Source organism: Polypterus senegalus, chromosome 10 (genome assembly GCF_016835505.1).
Source record: "Polypterus senegalus isolate Bchr_013 chromosome 10, ASM1683550v1, whole genome shotgun sequence".
Taxonomy (NCBI): Eukaryota; Metazoa; Chordata; class Cladistia; order Polypteriformes; family Polypteridae; genus Polypterus; species Polypterus senegalus.
In genome coordinates, this window is record NC_053163.1 from 172,392,312 (window position 1) to 172,413,875 (window position 21,564).

Sequence of the window (21,564 nt, forward strand, 5' to 3'; positions counted from 1 at the left end):
AACCTCAGTTGTAAAGGATTGTTTTAAGGATCCCATGGGATACCCCTCGCAAACCGTTTTACACGCTGCATATGGCGATTCACCTCCGCGAGAAACATGCCTCTATGAACAGTCAATGTGGCTCGGAGGTGCCAGGAGTTGGTGGGCGTGGCTCCTTCTACGTGCGCCATAGGTATCTTACTTGTCGGCGGCTCAGTGAGCTTTCCATGGTTGTCTTGCCTTAGTGAATTATATATATAGATATTAATATAAATAAATGAATATCATCTGTATTTTTCAAGTCAAAGTTATTTCTTCACAAAGTTACTCCTTAAAGGAGAACAAAAATATAATAAAAATTATTTGGGTGTGAAAATCAACTTTAATTACCTCTTGGTATAAAACTACTCCATGTGCAAACAGGACTATAAACACACAAATTTACTTTTGTACTGTGACTAAACTCTGCTTTTAGTGAACTGAAAAACTTCAGTATTTTTCAAGTTGGAAGTTATTTCATCACAAACATGCCATAGATGCATTTTCCACTCAAACTTGTGTTCTAAAGTTAAGCGCGTTCTGTAAATTTAAAAAGTTTCTTGCCCGCACTTGTGGGACATTGCGGAAAAGCTTAAAACTTGCCAAATACGTCCATTTTTCATGCCAAGACAGTTGTCTGCCAACTATGCTGGAATGATTGTTGGTGGTCAAAAATGTGACTTGAGCTGTGAGGCAGCATTGATAGCCACGGTACCACCCTGCCTCCCTGCAATAAAATTATACTCGGAGTCCTTTATCTTTCACTGTGTCTCCTGAGCTCCTATGTCTGACTAGTTAACACCCACAGGGCCAGTTACACAAGGGATCTGCATTATATACTCGAGGCCTTGTGTTGCATAGTTGGCTGTCCTTGTCATGACCCGATCTGCGCTTCATAGCAAGGAGCATAATGTGCTTATTCCAGCAGTGAAGACCTAATGTTGAATGATTGTGTTCATAACAAACTATTTTCATAATGTTCTCATTATGGTCTGCTGATGAACCCTTTGAATGAAAATATTGCACTTTTTTTTTTTTTTAAATATTTAATTGCAATTGCGTTAGACATCTGTCTGGAGCACCGCTCACGTAGTAATATCATGCATGTGTAAATATGCTGTAAATTATTCACACTTGCACATACAAAGCTGAAAAAAAAAGTGTGGCTAAGGCGGCCACACATGAGATTATCATGGAAAATTTTGATGATCCCAGGAAATGCGCTGCAAAAAATGCTTTGGTGAGTCTCGCCCTCCAGCACTAATTATTGTCACTTTTATGGTACAATTAGAGGTGCTGACATGGAGGCCCAAGGTCCACTAGGGACTGAGAGTTTAAAACTATGTTAACTTCTAAATTTGTCTTGAAATTAAATCACACACTACTGCTCTTTTCTAAACATAGAATTAGAGAGCAATAAAAAGACCAGTTTATTAAATGATGAGATCAATTGGAGTTGAAATGCCTCACTGGTTACGAAAATGGTTGGGACAAAAACCTGCAACCACTGGGAGCCCCCTGGACTGGCCAGTGTTTTAGGTGAATCCCTGAGCAATTGCATTTTCAGGTGTTTTGTGTTCTCTTTACTTCCTAGGCTCCAGATTTTTATGTTGAAATGAAGTGGGAATTTACCAGCTGGGGTGAGTAGAACAATGGGTTCCTGTAAAACTGTTTGCAAAACAACAATCTCCATGATGTCACTGAGGTCTTTTATTGTACTTTTCTTGTTATTGTCGTCTCTAGTGCCTCTTGTGTCAAAAATCTGCCCCAGTGATGTTTACCGAGTGTGGAAGAGCGGGGCTAACCTGCGAGTGGATACAACACTTCTTGGGTTTGAACACATGACTTGGCAGAAGGGTAGACGCAGCTACATTTTCAAGGGTGAAGGTGAGAACTGCATCTAAAGCAGAATGTGAAAGTGTTTTAAAACTTGCTTAGTTTGTTTTTGATAGAAATATTTGCTTTATTTCGCATAGACCTTTTGAGAGAATGTTCACTCCATGACAATGACAGAATAATGTAATACAGTGGAACCTTGGATTGTGAGCATAATTTGTTCCGGAAATGTGCTTGTAATCCAAAGCACTTTTGTATATCGAAGCAAATTTCCCCATAAGAAATAATGGAAACTCAGATGATCTGTTCCACAACCCAAAACTATTTGGCTCTGAGGCTATGGATCTGCGCTGGCAATCGGAAGGTTGCCGGTTCGAATCCCGTAAATACCAATAGGGACTCTGGTCTGTTGGGCCCTTGAGCAAGGCCCTTAACCTGCAATTGCTGAGCGCTTTGAGTAATGAGAAAAGCGCTATATAAATGCAAAAGAATTATTAAAATTATTCATATAAAAATGAATAATACAAACTATAATGTAAAAATACATTAAACAAATTAACCTGCAGTTTACCTTTTGAAGAGAATCATGGGTGTGAGGGAGACGAGAAAGAGGTTATTGTGTAGGGTGACTTTCACTGTAACTAACGGAATCCCTGCTATCTGTTGGCTCACTGGAATCTTCTGCTTTTTTTGCGACTTTAACAAGGAGCCTATCCAATGACAGTTGCTTTTGCCTGAAGAGTCTCTACACTTGGACACAAAATAAAAAAATGCTTTACGCACAGTAAGGTTTCTAAACTCTTTTGGGATTCCCCCTCCAACGGGACGACACATGGAAGAGCATCCCGAAGAAACCACAGGCTCCCAGTGCTGTAGCAGTTTGCCGTAAAAGCAAATCCAAAAAGATTGCGGACATGCTATAAGCGCCTGCCGTCTATGGGTGATACTGTGCCCTGCACATTTATAATGTTCCTTGTATTACTTGGCCACTACCCTGGCCATGACCCTGCCTGACTGCTGTGTCTGTTTATAAGAGAGCGGCAGATCCCGCTACAATAAATAACCGTGCTGTTCCTATTTCAAGCTGAATAAAGCTGGTGTTGCTAAAGTACTGAGACTCAGCTTCGTGTTTTGGGGTGCAAGACAGGGACTTGCACGTTAAACACACACACGTGGTCACCATGCTGTAGTAGCCAGTAAATGCTCATACGCATGTTGACTATATGAGTTAGGCATGCCGACTGAGACCGAGAATGGGAGATGATTACCCACAATCCTGCGTCGAGAGAGAGAAGAACCATCCGCTCAGTTGTGATCACGTGACGCTCAGCAGACAAAGCGTATATGTGCAACTCGTATGGCAAAACCTCGCTCGTTTATCAAGTTAAAAGTTATTAAAATTTTTAGCTCATCTTGCAAAACCCTTGCAGAACAAGTTACTCGCAATCCAAGGTTTTACTATACTGTACATAGTAATAGCTTTATTGCAACCATAATGGTGAACACACTGCTATCACACAACTCTGGAGTCTGCAATTAAAAATCCAGCTCGTTTACTATCTCTGTGAATGTTACACTTTCTAATTTTGTGTGATTTCTTTGCATAATCATAAATGGATGGCCAAAACGTGCATCTGCTACTTTCCATGCAAATGACAGGATTTATAAAGAAAACCTGACGGGAGAACTTGAATATATTTATGGCAAGTCTGTGTATAAAACATTTTGGAGAAAGTGGTAAATGACAACACCCTTCATCAAGTAGGGAAATCCAACAAAACCAGCTAAATGACAGCTTACTTGTAAAATAAATAAAATTCATATCACCAAGCCTTTAATATAACGTGGACAGATCTCTCTACCTTATATTAAAAAAAAAAAAAAAACGATGAGATGTGATCTTTTGAAGAGAGACGGAGAGAAAGAGACACTTTAATGTCCCGTGAGACGGCCAAGTCACGTCATACTTAAAACCTTTGGAAGCAAGTCCTGTGATACACATGCAGAGAGAAAATAATGGAAGTAAGAAAATTTGAAAGTCTCAAATAAAGTAGAGTAAAGATTTCATTAGCGTAAACAAACGGAAAATATTACTCAGTGAAATAACGGAACAGCGAAAAGAGATAGAATAGTGTTTGTGGATGTTTGAGGGAGAAGAGAGATGAAATGCAGATCACGCGGCACTGCAGCAGCTGCAAGCCAGCAGCTGATTGAGCAAAGAGGAGGTAAAAACAACAACTGTTATTTGTTTCCCATTGTATCACCATTTAAGAGGGGTTCCAGGGGAGCGACCGCATCTCCTTGGGGTGCGTTCAGCCACCCTCTTCTGCCGGGGTGGGTATGAAGGGTTTGGCAAGCCAAGCCCCCTAGTTTGATAAATGTATGAAACCTTAAAAGTGATGCATAAGAAGTGCAGATTTTATTTATTTGTATTTTAGGAAGGCCAGTGCTGCGTATTTGTACAGCAGAACTTGGGGTTTCCTCGGTTTCTGTCCGATTAGCTATTGTCACTTCTCAAGATTAGAAACCAATGCAGTCGCTTGTTATCAATAATTGTGTGAAGTAAACACACAGGTGTCATTCACTCCTTTGCTACGGAAAGCTCTAAATATCATAATCTCACACTTTGACACAATATGATTTGTTGGCGCTGCTTTGGCAAATGGTTACATATGAAGGGGGCCAGCAGCATTTTTTTTTTGCTCTTGATTACAACCCATTATAGGTTTCCAAGAGCCACTCTCTTAGAATTTGTGCCGAATTGAGCCCTGCATTAAAAAGATGGACTCCCCGAAATCGGGTTATACCCGTTCATATCTGGGGTAAACAGCAATTGCCTTTTTTTGCAACAGGCACCTACCAGAGGCAACTATCCAATAGGTCAAGAATATCTCGACCAAGCTTCAGCTCCATCATGCTTTCTGTGCTGGAAGCCATAAACTGACTGCAAAAATATTCAGTTTCCGTATGGTGTGGCTGCACAGGCCAACGTGAAAAGACATTTTTGCAGCAGCAGTGCCCGGTGTCCCTAATGCAGTCGAATGTCTCATTGCAAAAATGGCAACTAGCAAGAATGAACCAGTTACATTCCTTAACGCACAAGACATCTGTGATGCCAAGATGAGACTGACAAATGTTGTGGCTCATTTGCATGGGTCAACCCATGATTCATTTATTTATTCAAAGCACCATTGGCAGACAGCTTGATAATGGTGCTGTTCATGATAGCTGACTTGGGGGTTCACCCAAGTTACCTTTCCAACAATTTATTCCATGTGTCCTATACTAATCTTTGTGACAGCAATAGTGTCATTACATGTGCCAGGTGACACTGGCGCTTTATGCCTTTCCCAGATCCCACGCAGAAGGTGAAAGGCACCACAATGCCTTGAAGAGCACACCACTAGACTTCTCAAATGCAGGTGGTGGTGTCGTGATGTGTCAGATGGGAGGCTGCACTACCAGCCAGTGGATGTTTGGAGGATCATGACTGCATATTTACAGGGTTGGTTTATCAGCATAGTCCACATATGGTCGTTTCAGGTTGGCAAGCAGGCAGTTTTCGTTGCAAGTTCACACGCACACACACACGTTTACAAGATGATTGTGATGTAAAAAGTTTAAATATCGTAGAAATGTGTGGCAGGTTTTATAAATCAGATTTTTTTCTGCCATACGTTGACTTTCATACTCCGATTAATGCAAAGTTTCCTAAATGAGGCTTCAAGAGGATGCCAGCAAACATAATTTTTTTTAATCACATTTTTCTCTTTTGCTCAGAGGATGGAGCAGTTGTTATGGAGGTGGACCATGAAAAGCAGATTGTATATACAGAGATCCTGTCACTATCCCTCCATGAGCCAGAGTTGCTGCTGACAGCGATGGTGCCCAGTGAGGAAAATGTTGTGCAGCGTGTAACTGCTCCCATTGTGTCAACTCATCTGGACACAAAGAACATCTCTTTTGAAAGGTATGGATGCCAGAGGGTGTACCATTCATCTTTTCCCTGATGGTCCTTGTGTTAGCCCTCCAGAAATCTGAACAAGTCTTTCCATGGTGCCTAGAGGTCAAAGCCATACATTATAACTTGAGGCCATACATAGCATGTACTTGTTCCCTTTTGCTTTGGTTAGTAGCAGTTTAATCTTTTTCCTCTAATAAAATAAAACATGCAAACGACTTATTTATATATTTGTTTTCATATCTTTGGATATTATTTTTGTTGACGGGGGAATTCTGTGTTATTGTGTCTATCAGTAGTTTGAAGATCCACTGTGTTTCTTTAGACATCATCATACGAGTAGCTTTATCTCTAAATTCTTTCCGAACACCAGTCAACATGAAACTACTTCTAACGAATGGATCAAGGTAGCAAAAATGCTTGTGAAATGTCATTTCAATCCATCTGGCAGTGCTCTGGTTGAAGAGCAGCCTCTTTTTGTACGTACTGCAATCACATTTCAGTTGTAAGTTAGCCCGTACACTAATTGCCCAGCAAGCTTAAAGGATAAACCGTACGTGACCTTGTTTTATGTAGACCAGGGGTCTCCAATGTTTTTTCCCCTGAGAGCTACTTTTACAAAATGAAAATGGCCGAGAGCTACTTATGTTTTCAAACGTTTATTCTCATAGCTTAAATAAACTTGTTTTGCCTGAACGTTTACAAAATGTTGGTGTTCACAACTCGCATTTTGCATTAAAACATCACAAAAAAATGTTTCAGTTCACCTGCGAGTACATTTTGTACGTCTGTATGCATTTTCTAGTGTATCTCACACTATTGCATTAAAACATGAATGCTGTCAAAACAAAACCATGCCATTCCAAATACACAGATCTGACTTCTTCATTTGTCATTTTGTTCCATGTCACTGTGTCACTTTATTCACAGGTCCAGTTGCATGTGTGATGTGTTTTTTAGTTAGTCAGATGACTGGCACTAAGGTGTCTGGTGGAGCGTAGCCACTTAGGTTCACTCTTATGGAGTCATTTAAATGTTCGTCTGTCAGTCTTGCTGTGATCTTTGATTTCATGACAGTCATGACAGACTCACAGAGGTATGGGGACCCAAACAAAGCAGACATTTTCAGAGCTGCTTGGTGAAGATTCTTATAGTTATCTGACTCTGCTAAGCTCCAGAAATGCTGAGAATGCTATTGAGACTTTAACTGCACATTATTTTGAAGGTTTACTAATATATAATATACGATAGTGTGCAGTGAATCCACTTGACTTGAACATTCATAGTTTTCATCCTCTTTCTCTGTACGTTTAGCATTCATTTGCTCAGAGGTTGATGTGTTTGCTCCTTCCTGAGCAGCTCTTCTTTTCTCCACCCTAGCGGCCCACTTCTTTTCTTCTTTCGTCAGCATCTTTTTGCGTTAAAACTAATTAAGTCAGTGTTTGTGTTGCAATTACTTAGTACGTTTTATTACACTTTTCACTTAAGCATTTTCAGTGTCAAGAAGGCATACTTGGCTACCTCAACCAAAATGTGTCTTGTGGAGGCTTTTGGCTTGATGCATGATTCCTAAAACAAAAGCAAAATTAAAAATTAAGGTTGTATACATTTATATTTTCACAGAATCTGTGCAGGCAGAAAAAAATAGTCTAGTTTATTTTAATCCTGTGTTATCCTTTGCTTTCTGGCTGCTGCACATGCTTGATCTACCTTCTGCCAGCCTTTTTTTTTTAAAAATAAACTATAACCTATGCCTGTCCTGTTTAGTTTTGTGTTGTTTTATATGTTTACTTAGTAGCATAATTTTTAAGCTGCTGTTAATAAGAGTGTATGCAAAACAAAAAATATAATGAGTAGGGAATACTTAAAGATCATTTTAATGTAACATTTAGTTCTTCCAGTGGCTTCTTTTGGGAAACACGAATAGACTCCCCATGCCATGACTTAAATAAAACTTGGATGGGCCCTAACTTTGTTTGCATCCGTGGAAAGACACAAAGCCGAGGACTGGTTAGGGGGGCAGGTTGTGGAGGACTGAATTAACAAGAGCATTTATCTTGTTTGTCATCAAGGGGAATTTTGTACAAGTTTCATATATGATTTACAGGCATGCCAAGTGTCCTAGTTTCATTTTTTCTTTTTGATCATGTCATTTTCCATGCACAAAAAAATCCTTTTTTGTTTTTTTTGAAGTCGTAAGTGCAAAAATAATAACGAAGCATCTTAAAGCACATTAAATACACATGTATAGTGTATATTATCACTTATAACTTTTTAGCATTTGTTCAAATATATTCAAACCAGTTAGTGCGCATTATACGATAACGTAGCTGTGAATCCACTTGGCTTGCGCATTCCTAGTTTCTCTGTATGTTTACCATTCGTTTGCTCAGAGGTTGATGCTCTTGCTGCTTCCTGAGCAGCTCTTCTTTTCTCCACCATAGCAGCCTGTTTCTTCTTTTCTTTCGTCGGCATCTTTTCGCATTAAAACGGATTAAGTCAGTGTTTGTATTGCAATTAGTACGTTTTCTTTCATTTTTCACTTTGTCTTCAATCTGCCTCAAGAATTATTTAAGATATGAAGAGGTAGGGGAAGTGACGGCGAAGGTGGTAGGGATGAGAACGGTGCCCGTACACATGCACTGCATGGCCGCCCTGCTGGCTGCTGCCGAGACTTGATTACCCTGAAAGCGGATAGTAGACATCACGTAGTATATGTGTATCAAATTTCAGGTCAAAAGTTCAAATGGTTTGTGAGCTACAGGTGATTTAAAATTCTGGACAGACAAACGGACAGCCACGGTAGCGTATTATATATAAAGATAAAATCCAATGTGTGTATGTCTGTCCACTTTTCACGAGAGAACGACTTAATGGAATTAGATCGGGCTTTTTTCTATAATTCGCTTGAACATTCCGGTTGATTTTGCGACTTCTCTCATTTCGCTATGTATCAGAGTTCACTTGCGGTACCGATTTATTTGCGCAAATCCAAGAAACATGCAGCAGGCCGAGGGGAGAGGCTTTCTTCACTCACTTGCCAGCTTCGGGGCGTGTTCCTTAACTCCGCTTAGCTAGCAAACGAGAGAAAAATTGAATTCAACTTTGAAGTGTTACTTAGGTCTTGATGAGTTTGAGTCCGGATATTCTTTTAAGTGTACGCCACAAGAGATTGCAATTCAGATTGTGGAAAGATCGCCCGCCCCTAATTTGCCTAATCAAGTTTTCAAATTTATGTAGGATTCATTAACCTTTTGGCGAGCTACTTGGAAAGGGGTTGTGAGCTACCGGTAGCTCGCAAGTGACGTGTTGGAGACCCCTAATGTAGACATTAAGTAATAATAATAATTCTTTGCACATTAATTGCACAATAACCATTTCTATGATATTAATAGGTGATTCATATGTAGTCAGAATGTCTTGTCTTCGGTCAAAACTGCTAGCATTTTTCTACTTTTCAAATGTTTTCTGCTTCTTTGATTAGGAACAAATGTGGCATTTGGGGCTGGCGGTCCGAGAAAACAGAAGTCATTTCTGGCTATGAAGCCAAGGTAGAAAAGATACTCCTCTCTTTGTCACATTTTCTGATAGATTTATTTATTACAAGTGCCACATTTTTACAATTTTTGTTTTTTCCTCCAGGTATATGGTGCCAGCAATGTTGAACTGGTCACGAGGTCAAGGACAGAACATCTATCTGACCAGGACAAATCAAAAAACAAAGGCACGTGGCCGTGTGGTTAAACACGAGTTGAGACAGATGGACTAGGATCTTATCCTGTTTTTTGAAGTTGTTTTTTTTTTAATTTAGGAACCAAAACGCCTCTTCAGTCATTCCTGGGAATTGCGGAGCAGCATATATCTCACAATGGGGTAAGTGGAGATGGGCTTACTGTTTTAATCAGTTTTAGGGCTTGTTTATATTTCACACGCAGAACGTGTACATGCATGCATCATAGCTGCCACCCATTCCCAGCGTTCATTTGATGCGTCCTCTGAGCAGGTCCTCAGAAATTAATGCAACGCGTGTGCGAGTTGCAGTACCAGCAAAAAGTCGGGGGGCGCAGTGTGATAAAAGTTGGAATGTGACGTCTGAGTAAATGGTTATTGTCTACATGTGACAGAATGCCGCTTTGCTGATCCTTTGGGATAGATGTTTGATGAATGGTTCGATGTGGTGAAGCAAAATGCCGACATGCAGATGCATTTGTGGTACTTTTATATTCAAGCATCACATATTCCCAATCGTAATGACACGATACATTTTAAAGGTCTCACATACCATCTTTTGTGCTGTCTTTTTTTTTTTTTTTGCACCTTCACAACAGCAACATAATGTACAGCGCTGTATTTGAGCCACAGAGAAAAAAAAAATGAGGACCCAGTGAAAAGGTGTATTTTATGATTAAAGTGGAAATTTCGGCTTTAATCTCGTAGTTTATCATTAAAGCAGACCGTTGTAAATGTCATCTTAAAACCGACGTCTGTTGTTAATTGCTACATGCTTCTGGGGCTTCCTCCTGACCTGACAGCAGTAATCAGCACACAAAACACATTAAATGTATGATATGCCAGCTCCAAATAATGAATACTGCCAATAGTTACACACATATGGGGTGACATGGTGGCAGAGCAGTAGCTCTGCTCTCTCGCAGGGAGTCACGTCGCTGGTGTTCCCTGCCAGGAGTTTGCATGTTTTCCAGCTGGGTTTCCACCATGTGCTCTGGTTTCCTTGCAAAGATATACAGATTTAGGGATTTGGTGACGCTAAAATGATGCCTCTGTGTGTGCTTGTATTCACCTTGTGATGAGCTGATGTCCCGTCCAGGGATTGTTTCTGCCTCGTGCCCAATGCTTGCTGGAATTGGTGCATCCCTGGATTGATGGATGTAATCATTGAACATCCTTTTCAGAGATGTTTGGGCAAGGTGTCCTCAGAATTTGATGGATGTTTCTGGCAAGTCGCAACACAGCGAAGCCGAATATGTTCTCACTGTGATGATATCATGCACTGCCACCTGGTGGAATCTTCCAGATTTACATAAAGTACTCGCGCGAGTATGAACAGTAAAACGCTCGTGTAGTAGTAGCGTCTGCTGGAGCATGTGTCGCTTCGCGTGAAGTAAAACCTGGCCTTTAAGAGAGATTGGTTGAGGATAAGCTTTAATTATTTATTTGTAGGTGCATTTTACTCAAATCGCTGTAAGGCTTTACTCTATAAACCAAGTAAACAAATAAAGCAGATTCTGAGATGTGTTGTAGCCCAAGACATAACCTTCATATTTTAGACGTTAAATAAGAGCCATTCAAACCTGGGATATTTTTTGTAAATCTGAAACTGCCCAGATTATTTTATATACATTTAACTAATAAATATTATTTTAAATAAACAAAATCTCAAACCGTGTAGTGCAGTTCAAGTGCAGTTGTCGATACTGGACATATTGGCTGCAAAGCAGGAACAAGCTCTGGATAAAGCACTAACCCATTATAATGATGTGCAGTACATTCTATTCCATCCATCCTTATATGTTATGTTTTAGCCCATCTTTTATAAATTATACAGAAGGACAAACAAAATTCCAGGTTACTAGCTTAGTAAATCATGGATTTTGTTTGTACATTGAATACTTTTATTGAGTACAAATAGCACTAGAATGTTGTACTGTGTTAGCCATTATGGACATAGTGAGAAGTCAAGCAAAATGTCACCTTTTATTGGCTAACTAAAGAAGATTGCAATACGCAAGCTTTCAAGGCAAATCAGGCCCCTTCTTCAGGCAAAGATGTAATACAGAGTACAAATATATACTTAACGTAGTAATTCCTCTTTTGAACTAGTCTGATTAATGTAATTTGGTTGATTGGTCAGACAAAGCAAGGTATGTGACCATCTGAAAAAAACAGGTGTTGTGAATAGAAAAAACTGTTCTTTTAATACGTGACATAAAGGCAGTCAGTTTTGGCCTAAGTGACTGAGGCATTGAAGTATAAACCTCGAGATCACAGTCCCCATTTGTATGTAGAAGTGTTGTGAACAGAAAAGACTGGGCTTTATATGTTATATATGGGCAGGCCATGTGGCCCAGTGGCTAAGGCACTGAACTGTATAAACTACAGGGCTGCCAGTTCAGCAATTTTGTACTTTATTTGAATGGCACAATTTTTACTGAAAGCAAAACATAATTCTTTTAGCTAATGTTTTTGTGAAGCAATATGTTGGGTTTTGCTGCAAATTCAATTTTGTGAAATTAGCTTTGCTCACCACTAAAATATACAATTTCAATGTTTGTTCATATTAGGGTCTTTTCCTCTCTTTACTTGCCACACTTTCACAGCTCACTATTTCAATTTTAGTTAAATTGTCCCTCTAGCCATCTGTTCAGGGTTAGTTGTTTTCTGCTGTGTACCCGATGCTGTTGTGATAAGCAGGCTCTGTCCCCTGTGACCTTGTTTTGGATAATACTAACACTGAAAATTAAAGGATGGATAATTCTAATTTTTATTTGATCCTATCTTATATGTGGGGAAAGTGGTGGCTCTGAGGATAGGAATGTACACTGGTATTCAGAAGGTTGCCGGTTTGAATCCCGTAAATACCCAAAGTGTCTCTACTTCATTGGGCCCTTGAGCGAGGCCCTTAACCTGCAATTGGTCCATCTTGGCTACTTGGCTATGACGTTAATCTGCATCCAGCCCTGCATGTAACCTGGGGGTTGGTGGCAGAGTTGGCACTCCAGCCACCATAGAATGGAACCAGTGTGAGACTTTTTTATCTGACCTAGTATGGTGCTGAGGTATCACCCATTGCATGGCTGCACTTGGGTCCTAATCTGGGATTCTGAGTTCGTTTGTCATGTGGTGGGTGCGGCAATGCGCTGTATCAGTGCCTGCTCCTAATCTCTCTCTCTCATATCAAAAATATATTATGTCTTTATTACATTTCTTGGATGATTTCTTGCAGACCCTACTGTAAAAGTAAGATTACAGAATCTTAATTGTTGTTCTTTGCTTTACTTACCAGTGATTTCTATTGTGTACTTTGTATCCCACTGCTGTTACTTTGTGGTATAATTGAAATCCTCTTTAGATTTCATCTCCTTCTCAAAGATTGTATCTGTACAATTCTCTTTCTGTGCAAGAACTGCCTATACAGATACACAAATAATTGTTCAGTATTAAAAAATATGCCATTGACATAGTTTTTGCTTAAGTTATGTAAGATTTTGAGAAACCGTTCTGTCCCTGTTCTTGTTACATGTACCACAATTCCAAGTGGCATGTATAAATATTTTTATAGTTGATGCTAAATCATTCTTTTTCTCTGTTGTGTTCCAGACTCATGTTACGCAGTGTGCAAGCCCCACAAATCCTACAGCCATCACTCCTGAGGAGTACTTTGATGCAAACTTTGACCTTGAGACCAGAGACATAGGACGGCCTGTGGAGATGACAAGCAAGATTCAGAGGTGGAGCTGGGAGCACAGTGGGGGAGGCAAGGAGGGAAGCTGGGAGCATGCTTTAGTGTTTTTTAGGGCAGTTGGTGTCACTTGACGGTAGACTGCAAGCTGAAATACAGTTGTGTTTTGCCGGAAGTTAAACAGAAAAGTAACTGGCTGGGCCAACGTAAAGCAAAGTGCCGTCAAGCAGAAGAGCCCTATGAGGATGTGACAGGCTCAAGTGTTTGGTAACCGACTGAATATATTAAGGAAGATTTGTTTTGTTTTATTGCCTTTACATTAGGGTTTTGCAAAAGGTGTGTAGTAGAAATTTAAAAATGACTATCTGGTGTAACAGAACATGTCCCAGTAATATGAGTACGAAACGTTTGGTAAAAAGGGGAGGCACTTAATACGTTAACTATAGACGAGTTGGTAGTAATCTTTTTTCAATAAACTCTTAACTGCGGTCCAACCTCCTCTCCATCCAGGTTTAAGGCAACACTGTGGTTGTGTGAAAATCACCCGCTCTCCTTGGTGGAACAGGTAACGCCGATCATTGACCTCATGGCAATTTCCAATGCCCATTTTGCCAAGCTGCGGGATTTCATCACTCTTAAACTCCCACCTGGGTTTCCTGTGAAGATTGGTAAGCAGATTTTTCCAAATTTTCATTCAAACAATGCATAAAGATCCCCTAAACATTTATTGCATTTTATGTTGTACCCTTATAGTAAAATCAGTTGAATTTTATTTTTTTCCCTCATCAAGCAACACATAGTATCCTAGAAAGAATAACAAAGTGATGAAGAGGACTTTAGAAATTTTGGAAAAGTTTATCGAATAACTGAAATACTACTTTGACACAAGAATTCTACTCAGTACCTTTACTCTGCACTTAGGTGACCAGTTTTGCAATAATTACAGACTGGAGTCTTCTTGGGGTTTGATGCAGGCATTATACACCTGGATCTGGGATTTTCTGAGATTTTCTTCTTTGTAGATCCTTTCAAACTTTAGACCAGTGGTGGCCAGCTAATTTTAAGTCTCTCTGGAGATGTTTGATTGGGTGTAAATCTGATCAATGGCTGGGCAAGTCAAGGACATTCTCAGAGTTGACCTTAAGCCACACTTGTGTTATTTTTGCTTTGTGCTTAGGGTCATTGTCCTATTGGAAGATGAGCCTAAGGCTCTGTCTGAGGTCCACTGTGTTTTGGATTAGGTTTTCATTAAGGATATCTCTGTATTTTACTCTGTTCAGCTTTCCCTCAACCCTGTCTAATCCTCCCATCTCCTTCCAACCCCTCAGAATGATTCTACCACCACCATATATTCTTGAGTATAACGTGACAAGCACTGCACACTTCATGTTTGTACCCCTCATTTTACTTTGCAGAGATCCCTCTCTTCCATGTGCTGAATGCACGGATCACCTTCAGTAACCTTTGTGGATGCGATGAGCCAGTGAGTTCTGTGAGAGTGACGTCAAACGAACCACAGAATGGCGAAGATGCTGCTGGAGCATTTTCAGGTATGTCCTGAGTGTTCAAACTGGAACTATTTTTACTCAAACTGTGGAAGTCAAGGGAATTTAAGACCTTGTAAAGTTGTTTTAGCATTCACATCTGAGTCCCTCCATCTATTTTTGTTTAAATCCACCCATCTAAATTAGTGTCACGAAGGGTAATGTCTATGAAGCACAAGGAAGAGAACCAATCCTAAATATAACACAAATTAGAACAGCATATGTTAATTAAAAGTGGGTAAATAAGTACACTTGGGATTGATACTTCATTATTGAAATATCTAAGTCATGGATCTCTGAGGAAAGCAATGAAAGTAATGACAAAATTACATAGTTACCTTTCTACATTGTCAATACCAGCGACCACAGTATGAGATGTATACCTTGTATGAAAAGGTGAATGCCACCCTGTAACAATTTGTCCCACACACTCACACGAGAGGATTGCTACCGCTGACCTGTCCTAAGTGGCGGCAGATGATTAAAGGATAGGCCAATATCACACCCCAATAAATCCCTCATATACCCCTTATTCTATACGGTTCAGTCATCCTTGATGCTGGCACATTTTTAATCCTCAAAAAAACTAATGGTCAATCTCTATAATCACATGAGGAATATATTACATAAAAAAAAGAATACAATCCCTTACATATGCCCCCCCAACCCTAAATATATATATATGGAGCTACAAATATATACATACGATAACAATATTCCTATCCCCAGTTCACCAGTTCCCCATCCAGAGATTATAAATAAGTCCACAGTTCTGCCCCCTGATGTTGGAAGGTGAAATGAAGAGTTCTGTCGATTGCGGACTCCTAGCAGCAATCAAATCGTCGCCATAAAAGATATACAGTCAGTCTTGCGCCATGATACAGTACAGTAAGTCCTGTGCTATAACTCAGCCGAGTCCGTAGGAAATAGCGGAACGTTCAATTCCCCGGTTGAAAAGAATTACTTCCACACTTCTGACACGACTGTAGGAGCTCTTAGACTTCATCACATGGCCCATGCAGTAGCTCATCCTGCTTTTTCCGATTTCACCCCCACCCCCATCTTCTTGCCTCTCTTCTGTTTAAACAACATGCTATATGCAAATCGCTCCCCCCCAAAAAAAAAGGAAATGGAAGTCCCACCTCTGAGGCACCGCTGTCAATCTCGGGATGTAAGAACGATCCCCACAACACCTGATCGACAGCAGAAAAACATATTATATTTATGTGGCAGCGCTACAACATTGAGTAATTCTGAACACGTTTCAAATACAGCAGTCTAAGAATTGAATGTTTGGATATCATGTCTGAATATATGTCAAATTTTACAAGGCTGCATGTGATTATTATATAATGCTCATCTTCTTAAAAAGTTTTGTGACTTTCTATTACTACTGCTATTGTATTTAAATCATGAGCTGAAAGTTTAAGTGTGATTTTTTTTTTTTTTTATTAATTTCATTTTGGAGATCCATCTGCTGTTTGGATTGATTTGGTATGTCTGATCAGATCTCTGATGGTATCAAACTTCGTCCTTGACTTGGTGACCTGTGGGTTGTGGTAGCCAGTTCATAATTCTTGTGGCACCTGGATTAATTTTCTTGTTATGTCATCTTGGGTGCAACATGCAGTACCATTACAAAAAAAGATTGTTTTCTGAACTATATGGTATAACCTTTGATTTAAATTTAACAGAATTCAGTTTGAGATGACTGAGCTACAGAACCTTGGGATTATTTGGAGGAATTAGATTATTTAGAGGAATTTTGGAAAGCACACCAATACACTTTATAGACCAGACCTTCTTAAACTATGGGTCTTCGGTTGCATAAGGTTGAGTTAATATTGTATTTTATAGGAATGGGTCACGTGTAATTTACAAAGTGATCTCTGTGAGTCGCCGTGACATTACTGCGCTCTAACAGTTGTCGCTTATTCTCCAAGGGGAGCAGGCCTCACTATTGCCCACTCTATTGAACCATCAGGAGTCCTGAAGATACTGAGAAGAGAGTAAGAAAATAGCAAACTTTATCAAAAACGTCCATGGAACAAATCGCACAGTAATCCTGTCACATAATCTGCACGTCTGGTCATTTAGCTGTATGTTCACAAAGTGCAAAAGACCTATTTTTTTTTTCTAACATTTTATGAAATGAATAACTCTGATGACCAATGAATGAGAGTCGTCAATTCTAAAGCTCAATGTTTGTCATTGTCCAGGGTTTGTTACCATTGCAGGAACTTTATCTCTCTGCACCAAGAAAACTAGAGATTAAAAATGTTCACTTCAGACTATATGAGCTAAGTTTGCTGAACGTTATTGTTTTCATCTTATGAGTAAAATCGTTAAGCATAACATAGTTTGAGCATCTAGCTTATGTTAATTTTACTTCTCTGTTGTTCTTCCTGAAAATTTTCCTCTGTATTTTTTTTTTTTTCCCCACATTTTCTGCTCTGTTAACATGAGTTTATCGGGACCTGCTCTGGCGTTTTTAGGTGATATCAATATTTATATTCACTTCCCAAATAAGAAATTGACTTTTTTTGTTTTTTTGCATTTACTAGAATGATTAAATTCATGTCAGAATGTCTGTTTTCCCACTCAAAAACAGGCCGTATTCTTTGATTTGGTCTTTAATTTATCAAGTTATGATCTTACAGTATTGGATCATATGGAATTCATTTGTAATTAATCTTTGCCTAAATTCCCTGTAAAGAGGAATGTTACTGTTAGAAATACGAAGCTCATTAATATTTCCACTCTCATGCCTTCATTAGATGTGCAGTTTTCCATTGATTTACATTGGTCTTTTGTTGACCTGCCAGTTCACTGTGGTGGTGTCCTATCGTCTTTTACGCATTTAGTCCCTTGGTCCACTCCTGAACTGTATCGTGCAAGCCTGTGACAGGCAATAAGAATGTTCCTGCGACTATACTGGTCTTTCTGTACATGCCAAAATAAGCAGATATTTCAACTAAATTAATATCTAATGTTCCAATGAACACTAAGGGTAATCCAAGAATTTTATTAAATTATTGCAATCAACACATTTTTGATCAATCTCACCCTCATCATCCGTTAAAAGAAATTCAATAGTTCTTTTACAGAGAAAGTTCAGTCTCTCCATTAACTGATCTCTTTATTATAATAAAAAAGTCCTGTGACGAGATGTGATCTTTTGAAGAGAAACACTTTCACGTCCCTTGAGACGAGACTTTGTACCAAGAGATTTAACCACGCCTGGGGCCAGAAATAAAAGACAAAGAGTAGATGACAAAGTAGAACGTCGTAAAGGATTCCAAACGTTGGCATGATACACACGTAGAGCAGGTTAAAGATAATGGAAGTAATAAAATTCAAAAGTCTCCAAAAATGATAGTAAAAGCACAAACAAACGGAAATTGTTAGTCAGTAAAATGATGAAACAGCGAAAAGAGATTGAATATATTGTTCAAATTTAAACTTTAGTTGGAGACTTGTAGATCGTCTAATTTGTGTTGCCATCAGGGAAAAGTAGTGTTTCTTCCGAATGAAGAGACGTATCCGTGAGAAATAAAAAATTTGTTGTTTGGTGAAAGTGAAATCCACGTGAAGTGGCTGGCACAGGCATGGGGGTTTAAAGCCCCCTAGTATTATATAAAACTTTTGTAGGTGTAATTTCAACAGTAGCATTCACAAGTTTGGAATTGCCCAGAAATGTTCATGTTTTTGATGGAAATTTGTACCTTTTTATATCAAGATACCATTAAATTGATTTAAATATACAACACTAGTGTTTCTAATTGCTATTACTGTTTGAAGTGTCTATTTATTTATTATTCACATACAATTGCAGTTATTTAAGTAAATATTTAACTCTTAACTACAGTTTGTTAACCTTCATGGATGCATTAATTCTAATTTCTGATATATCAGAGAAATAAGACACTTGATTGAATCTAAATATGAAACCGGCTGACTGCTACAATGTTTAGTCTTGTTTTTAACAGACGTCACGGTTTCTGTTTAATCTGACAAGGTTCTAACATGGTCCTCAACTTTGCATATCTATGTTGCCGTATCTAAAGTGAAAACTAGACGGAAAACACTCCGTAATCTAAGGTAGTGTTGACTGCAGAATTAGGAAATCTAATTCAATTCAGTCCTTGTTTTTTTTTTTTCTTTTTTTGTAAAGTGCTCTTCATGGAGTACAGTATACAGTAATAATTGATTTGGGCGTTTAATTTGCTGTGCATTCTGCAGCCACAAGGCTTTCTAGCACTGCATCATGATTTTTATCAGCACTTCTCACCACCACAACTTGGTAAAAAGTCAAAGTTCTGCTTTTGCTGAGTAACAAAGTGGTGCGGAAAGCAACCCCCTCCCCATCCCAGCAAACTTTGAGTTGCACTTTAGATCTCACTGTTCAAAAAAAATAATAAAAAGGTTTGACATTAATGAGGAAGCTGATATTTTAACTGCAGTAAAGAGCACTCCAAAGAACTGCAGTGATTACTGAAAAGAAGCCTCTGTATCTTTGCTGAATTTCATAGAAAACCAATGATGGCTATTAAGGAGTATAGATCTGTGCAGCTTGTGAGTTATGTTCCTGGTTTTTGAGGCGGTGCTTGTTTGAAGCTTTTGAATGGCACTTTTGCTGCCTTCTGCACTCCAGCATAGCTGAGTTGGTCTTTTCAGCCGAGGAGCACTTAATTATGTCATCCTGCTCTTCAGCATCCCCATTTTGCACCATTTGCTTTTTTTTTTTCTGTCCCAGCTGATTTCTAAAGAAGACCTCTGAGTCAAAAAGCTTCAGCTATATAAATTGCACAGCCTCCATGTTCATTCTGGGAATAGACATTTTTAATTTCTGTTATCCTTAAAGGAATTTTGCCATTTAAAAAAAAAAAAAAAGATAATGCAAGGAATATTTAGTTACTGTCATACATGCTGCTTTTCTAGAAGATCAAGTTTTTTTTTTTTTTTTTTTTTTTCTTTGTTCCTCCACAGGAAATTCAAACAGAAATTTGGTTATACAATGTGTTTCATGACACCTTTTACATATTAAGACTGAAGCCATTTTTTTGCATAACTGGGCCATAGTAAGCCCAGGAGCAGATTAAGGAACCTTGACTGTTTTCTTGACACACATACAGTGGATATAGAAAAGAATCCCCAAAACAAATACTGAGATTAATAAAAGAGCAGCCCTCAATGTCATTTTGTTGAACCACCTTTTGCTTTAATGACAGCCTTGAGTCTGTTGGGATACTGCTCTATCAGAATTTGCGACTTTTCTCATCACAGAATCATAGTTTGCTTGCAGGAGCGATATATTCACGCTAATCCGAGAGAGAGGCTGCGGACCGAGGGTGAAGCTTGACGTCGGGAGTGGGGAGCCACCCAGCTATATATATATTTATATATTGTGAACGCTGGCCCGGACACAGGCAATCTTCACTCTATCGCGGATTTTATATGTAAGCATAACTAAATATATAACGTGGATTTTTCGCTGCTTCTGCGGACAATGGGTCTTTTTACTTCCTGTACATGCTTCCTCAGTTGGTTTGCCCAGTTGATTTCATACAAGGGACGCTATTGGCGGATGGCTGAGAAGCTAACCAATTAGAGCACGCAGTTAAGTTCATGTGCGCTGAATGCGATGTTAACCAGGAAGTCTCGTCTCGCTCATTCAGCATCAGCGTGTTTTGCTGTGTAAAGAGTTAACTTTTGTGCTCTTTTGTGTTTATCTTTGTGCATAGTCAAGCCCTTCATTATGGCTTCAAAACAATCTGCTCCTGCTACTGCTTCAATGAGGCTATGATTCTTTTTATGGGAGCACATGATGTCTCTCTCCCAAAAACCATTCCAACAACTGCTTGGGTAGATGTCCCTGAACTTGTTTTAAAAGTTGGCTCACTGCCTTGTCACTGTTTTTTTTATAATATATAAAATATATATATATATATATATATATATATATATATATATATATATATATATATATATATATATATATATATATATATATAATATATATATATATATTTATATATATATATATATATATATATATATATATATATACACAGTGCATCTGGAAAGTATTCACAGCATCACTTTTTCCACATTTTGTTATGTTACAGCCTTATTCCAAAATGGATTAAATTAATTTTTTCCTCAGAATTCTACACACAACACCCCATAATGACAACATGAAAAAAGTTTACTTGAGATTTTTGCAAATTTATTAAAAATAAAAAAACTGAGAAATCACATGAATACAGTATTCACAGCCTCTGCTTAATACTTTGTCAATGCACCTTTGGCAGCAATTCCAGCCTCAAGTCTTTTGAATATGATGCCACAAGCTTGGCACACCTATCCTTGGCCAGTTTCGCCCATTCCTCTTTGCAGCACCTCTCAAGCTCCATCAGGTTGGATGGGAAGCGTCGGTGCACAGTCATTTTAAGATCTCTCCAGAGATGTCCAATCAGATTCAAGTCTGGGCTCTGGCTGGGCCACTCAAGGACATTCACAGAGTTGTCCTGAAGCCACTCGTTTGATATCTTGGCTGTGTACTTAGGGTCGTTGTCCTGCTGGAAGATGAACCGTCGCCCCAGTCTGAGGTCAAGAGCGCTCTGGAGCAGGTTTTCATGTGTGTGTATCTATCTAGCTATCTATCTATCTAATAAATATGAGGGAGAGAGAGAGAGACATATCCAAATGAGAAGATACCGGTGTGGAAACAATAAGAATCTGTTTTGTTTCTTTTTTGCCTGATATATTTAACTGGTAAAATA

At 38.9% G+C, this 21,564-nt stretch overlaps 1 protein-coding gene across 1 annotated transcript in view; it reads left to right on the forward strand.

Annotated features, from left to right (window-relative positions):
* ankrd13d (ankyrin repeat domain 13 family, member D) overlaps positions 1-21,564 on the forward strand; it is a 43,485-nt gene that overhangs the window by 3,123 nt on the left and 18,798 nt on the right. Inside the window, exons 4-12 of the mRNA XM_039767531.1 lie at positions 1,613-1,658; positions 1,762-1,905; positions 5,635-5,824; positions 9,300-9,366; positions 9,458-9,539; positions 9,627-9,688; positions 13,154-13,284; positions 13,746-13,903; positions 14,651-14,785. Coding sequence (XP_039623465.1) covers positions 1,613-1,658; positions 1,762-1,905; positions 5,635-5,824; positions 9,300-9,366; positions 9,458-9,539; positions 9,627-9,688; positions 13,154-13,284; positions 13,746-13,903; positions 14,651-14,785 — 1,015 coding nt within the window. The remainder of the gene's footprint in view (positions 1-1,612; positions 1,659-1,761; positions 1,906-5,634; positions 5,825-9,299; positions 9,367-9,457; positions 9,540-9,626; positions 9,689-13,153; positions 13,285-13,745; positions 13,904-14,650; positions 14,786-21,564) is intronic.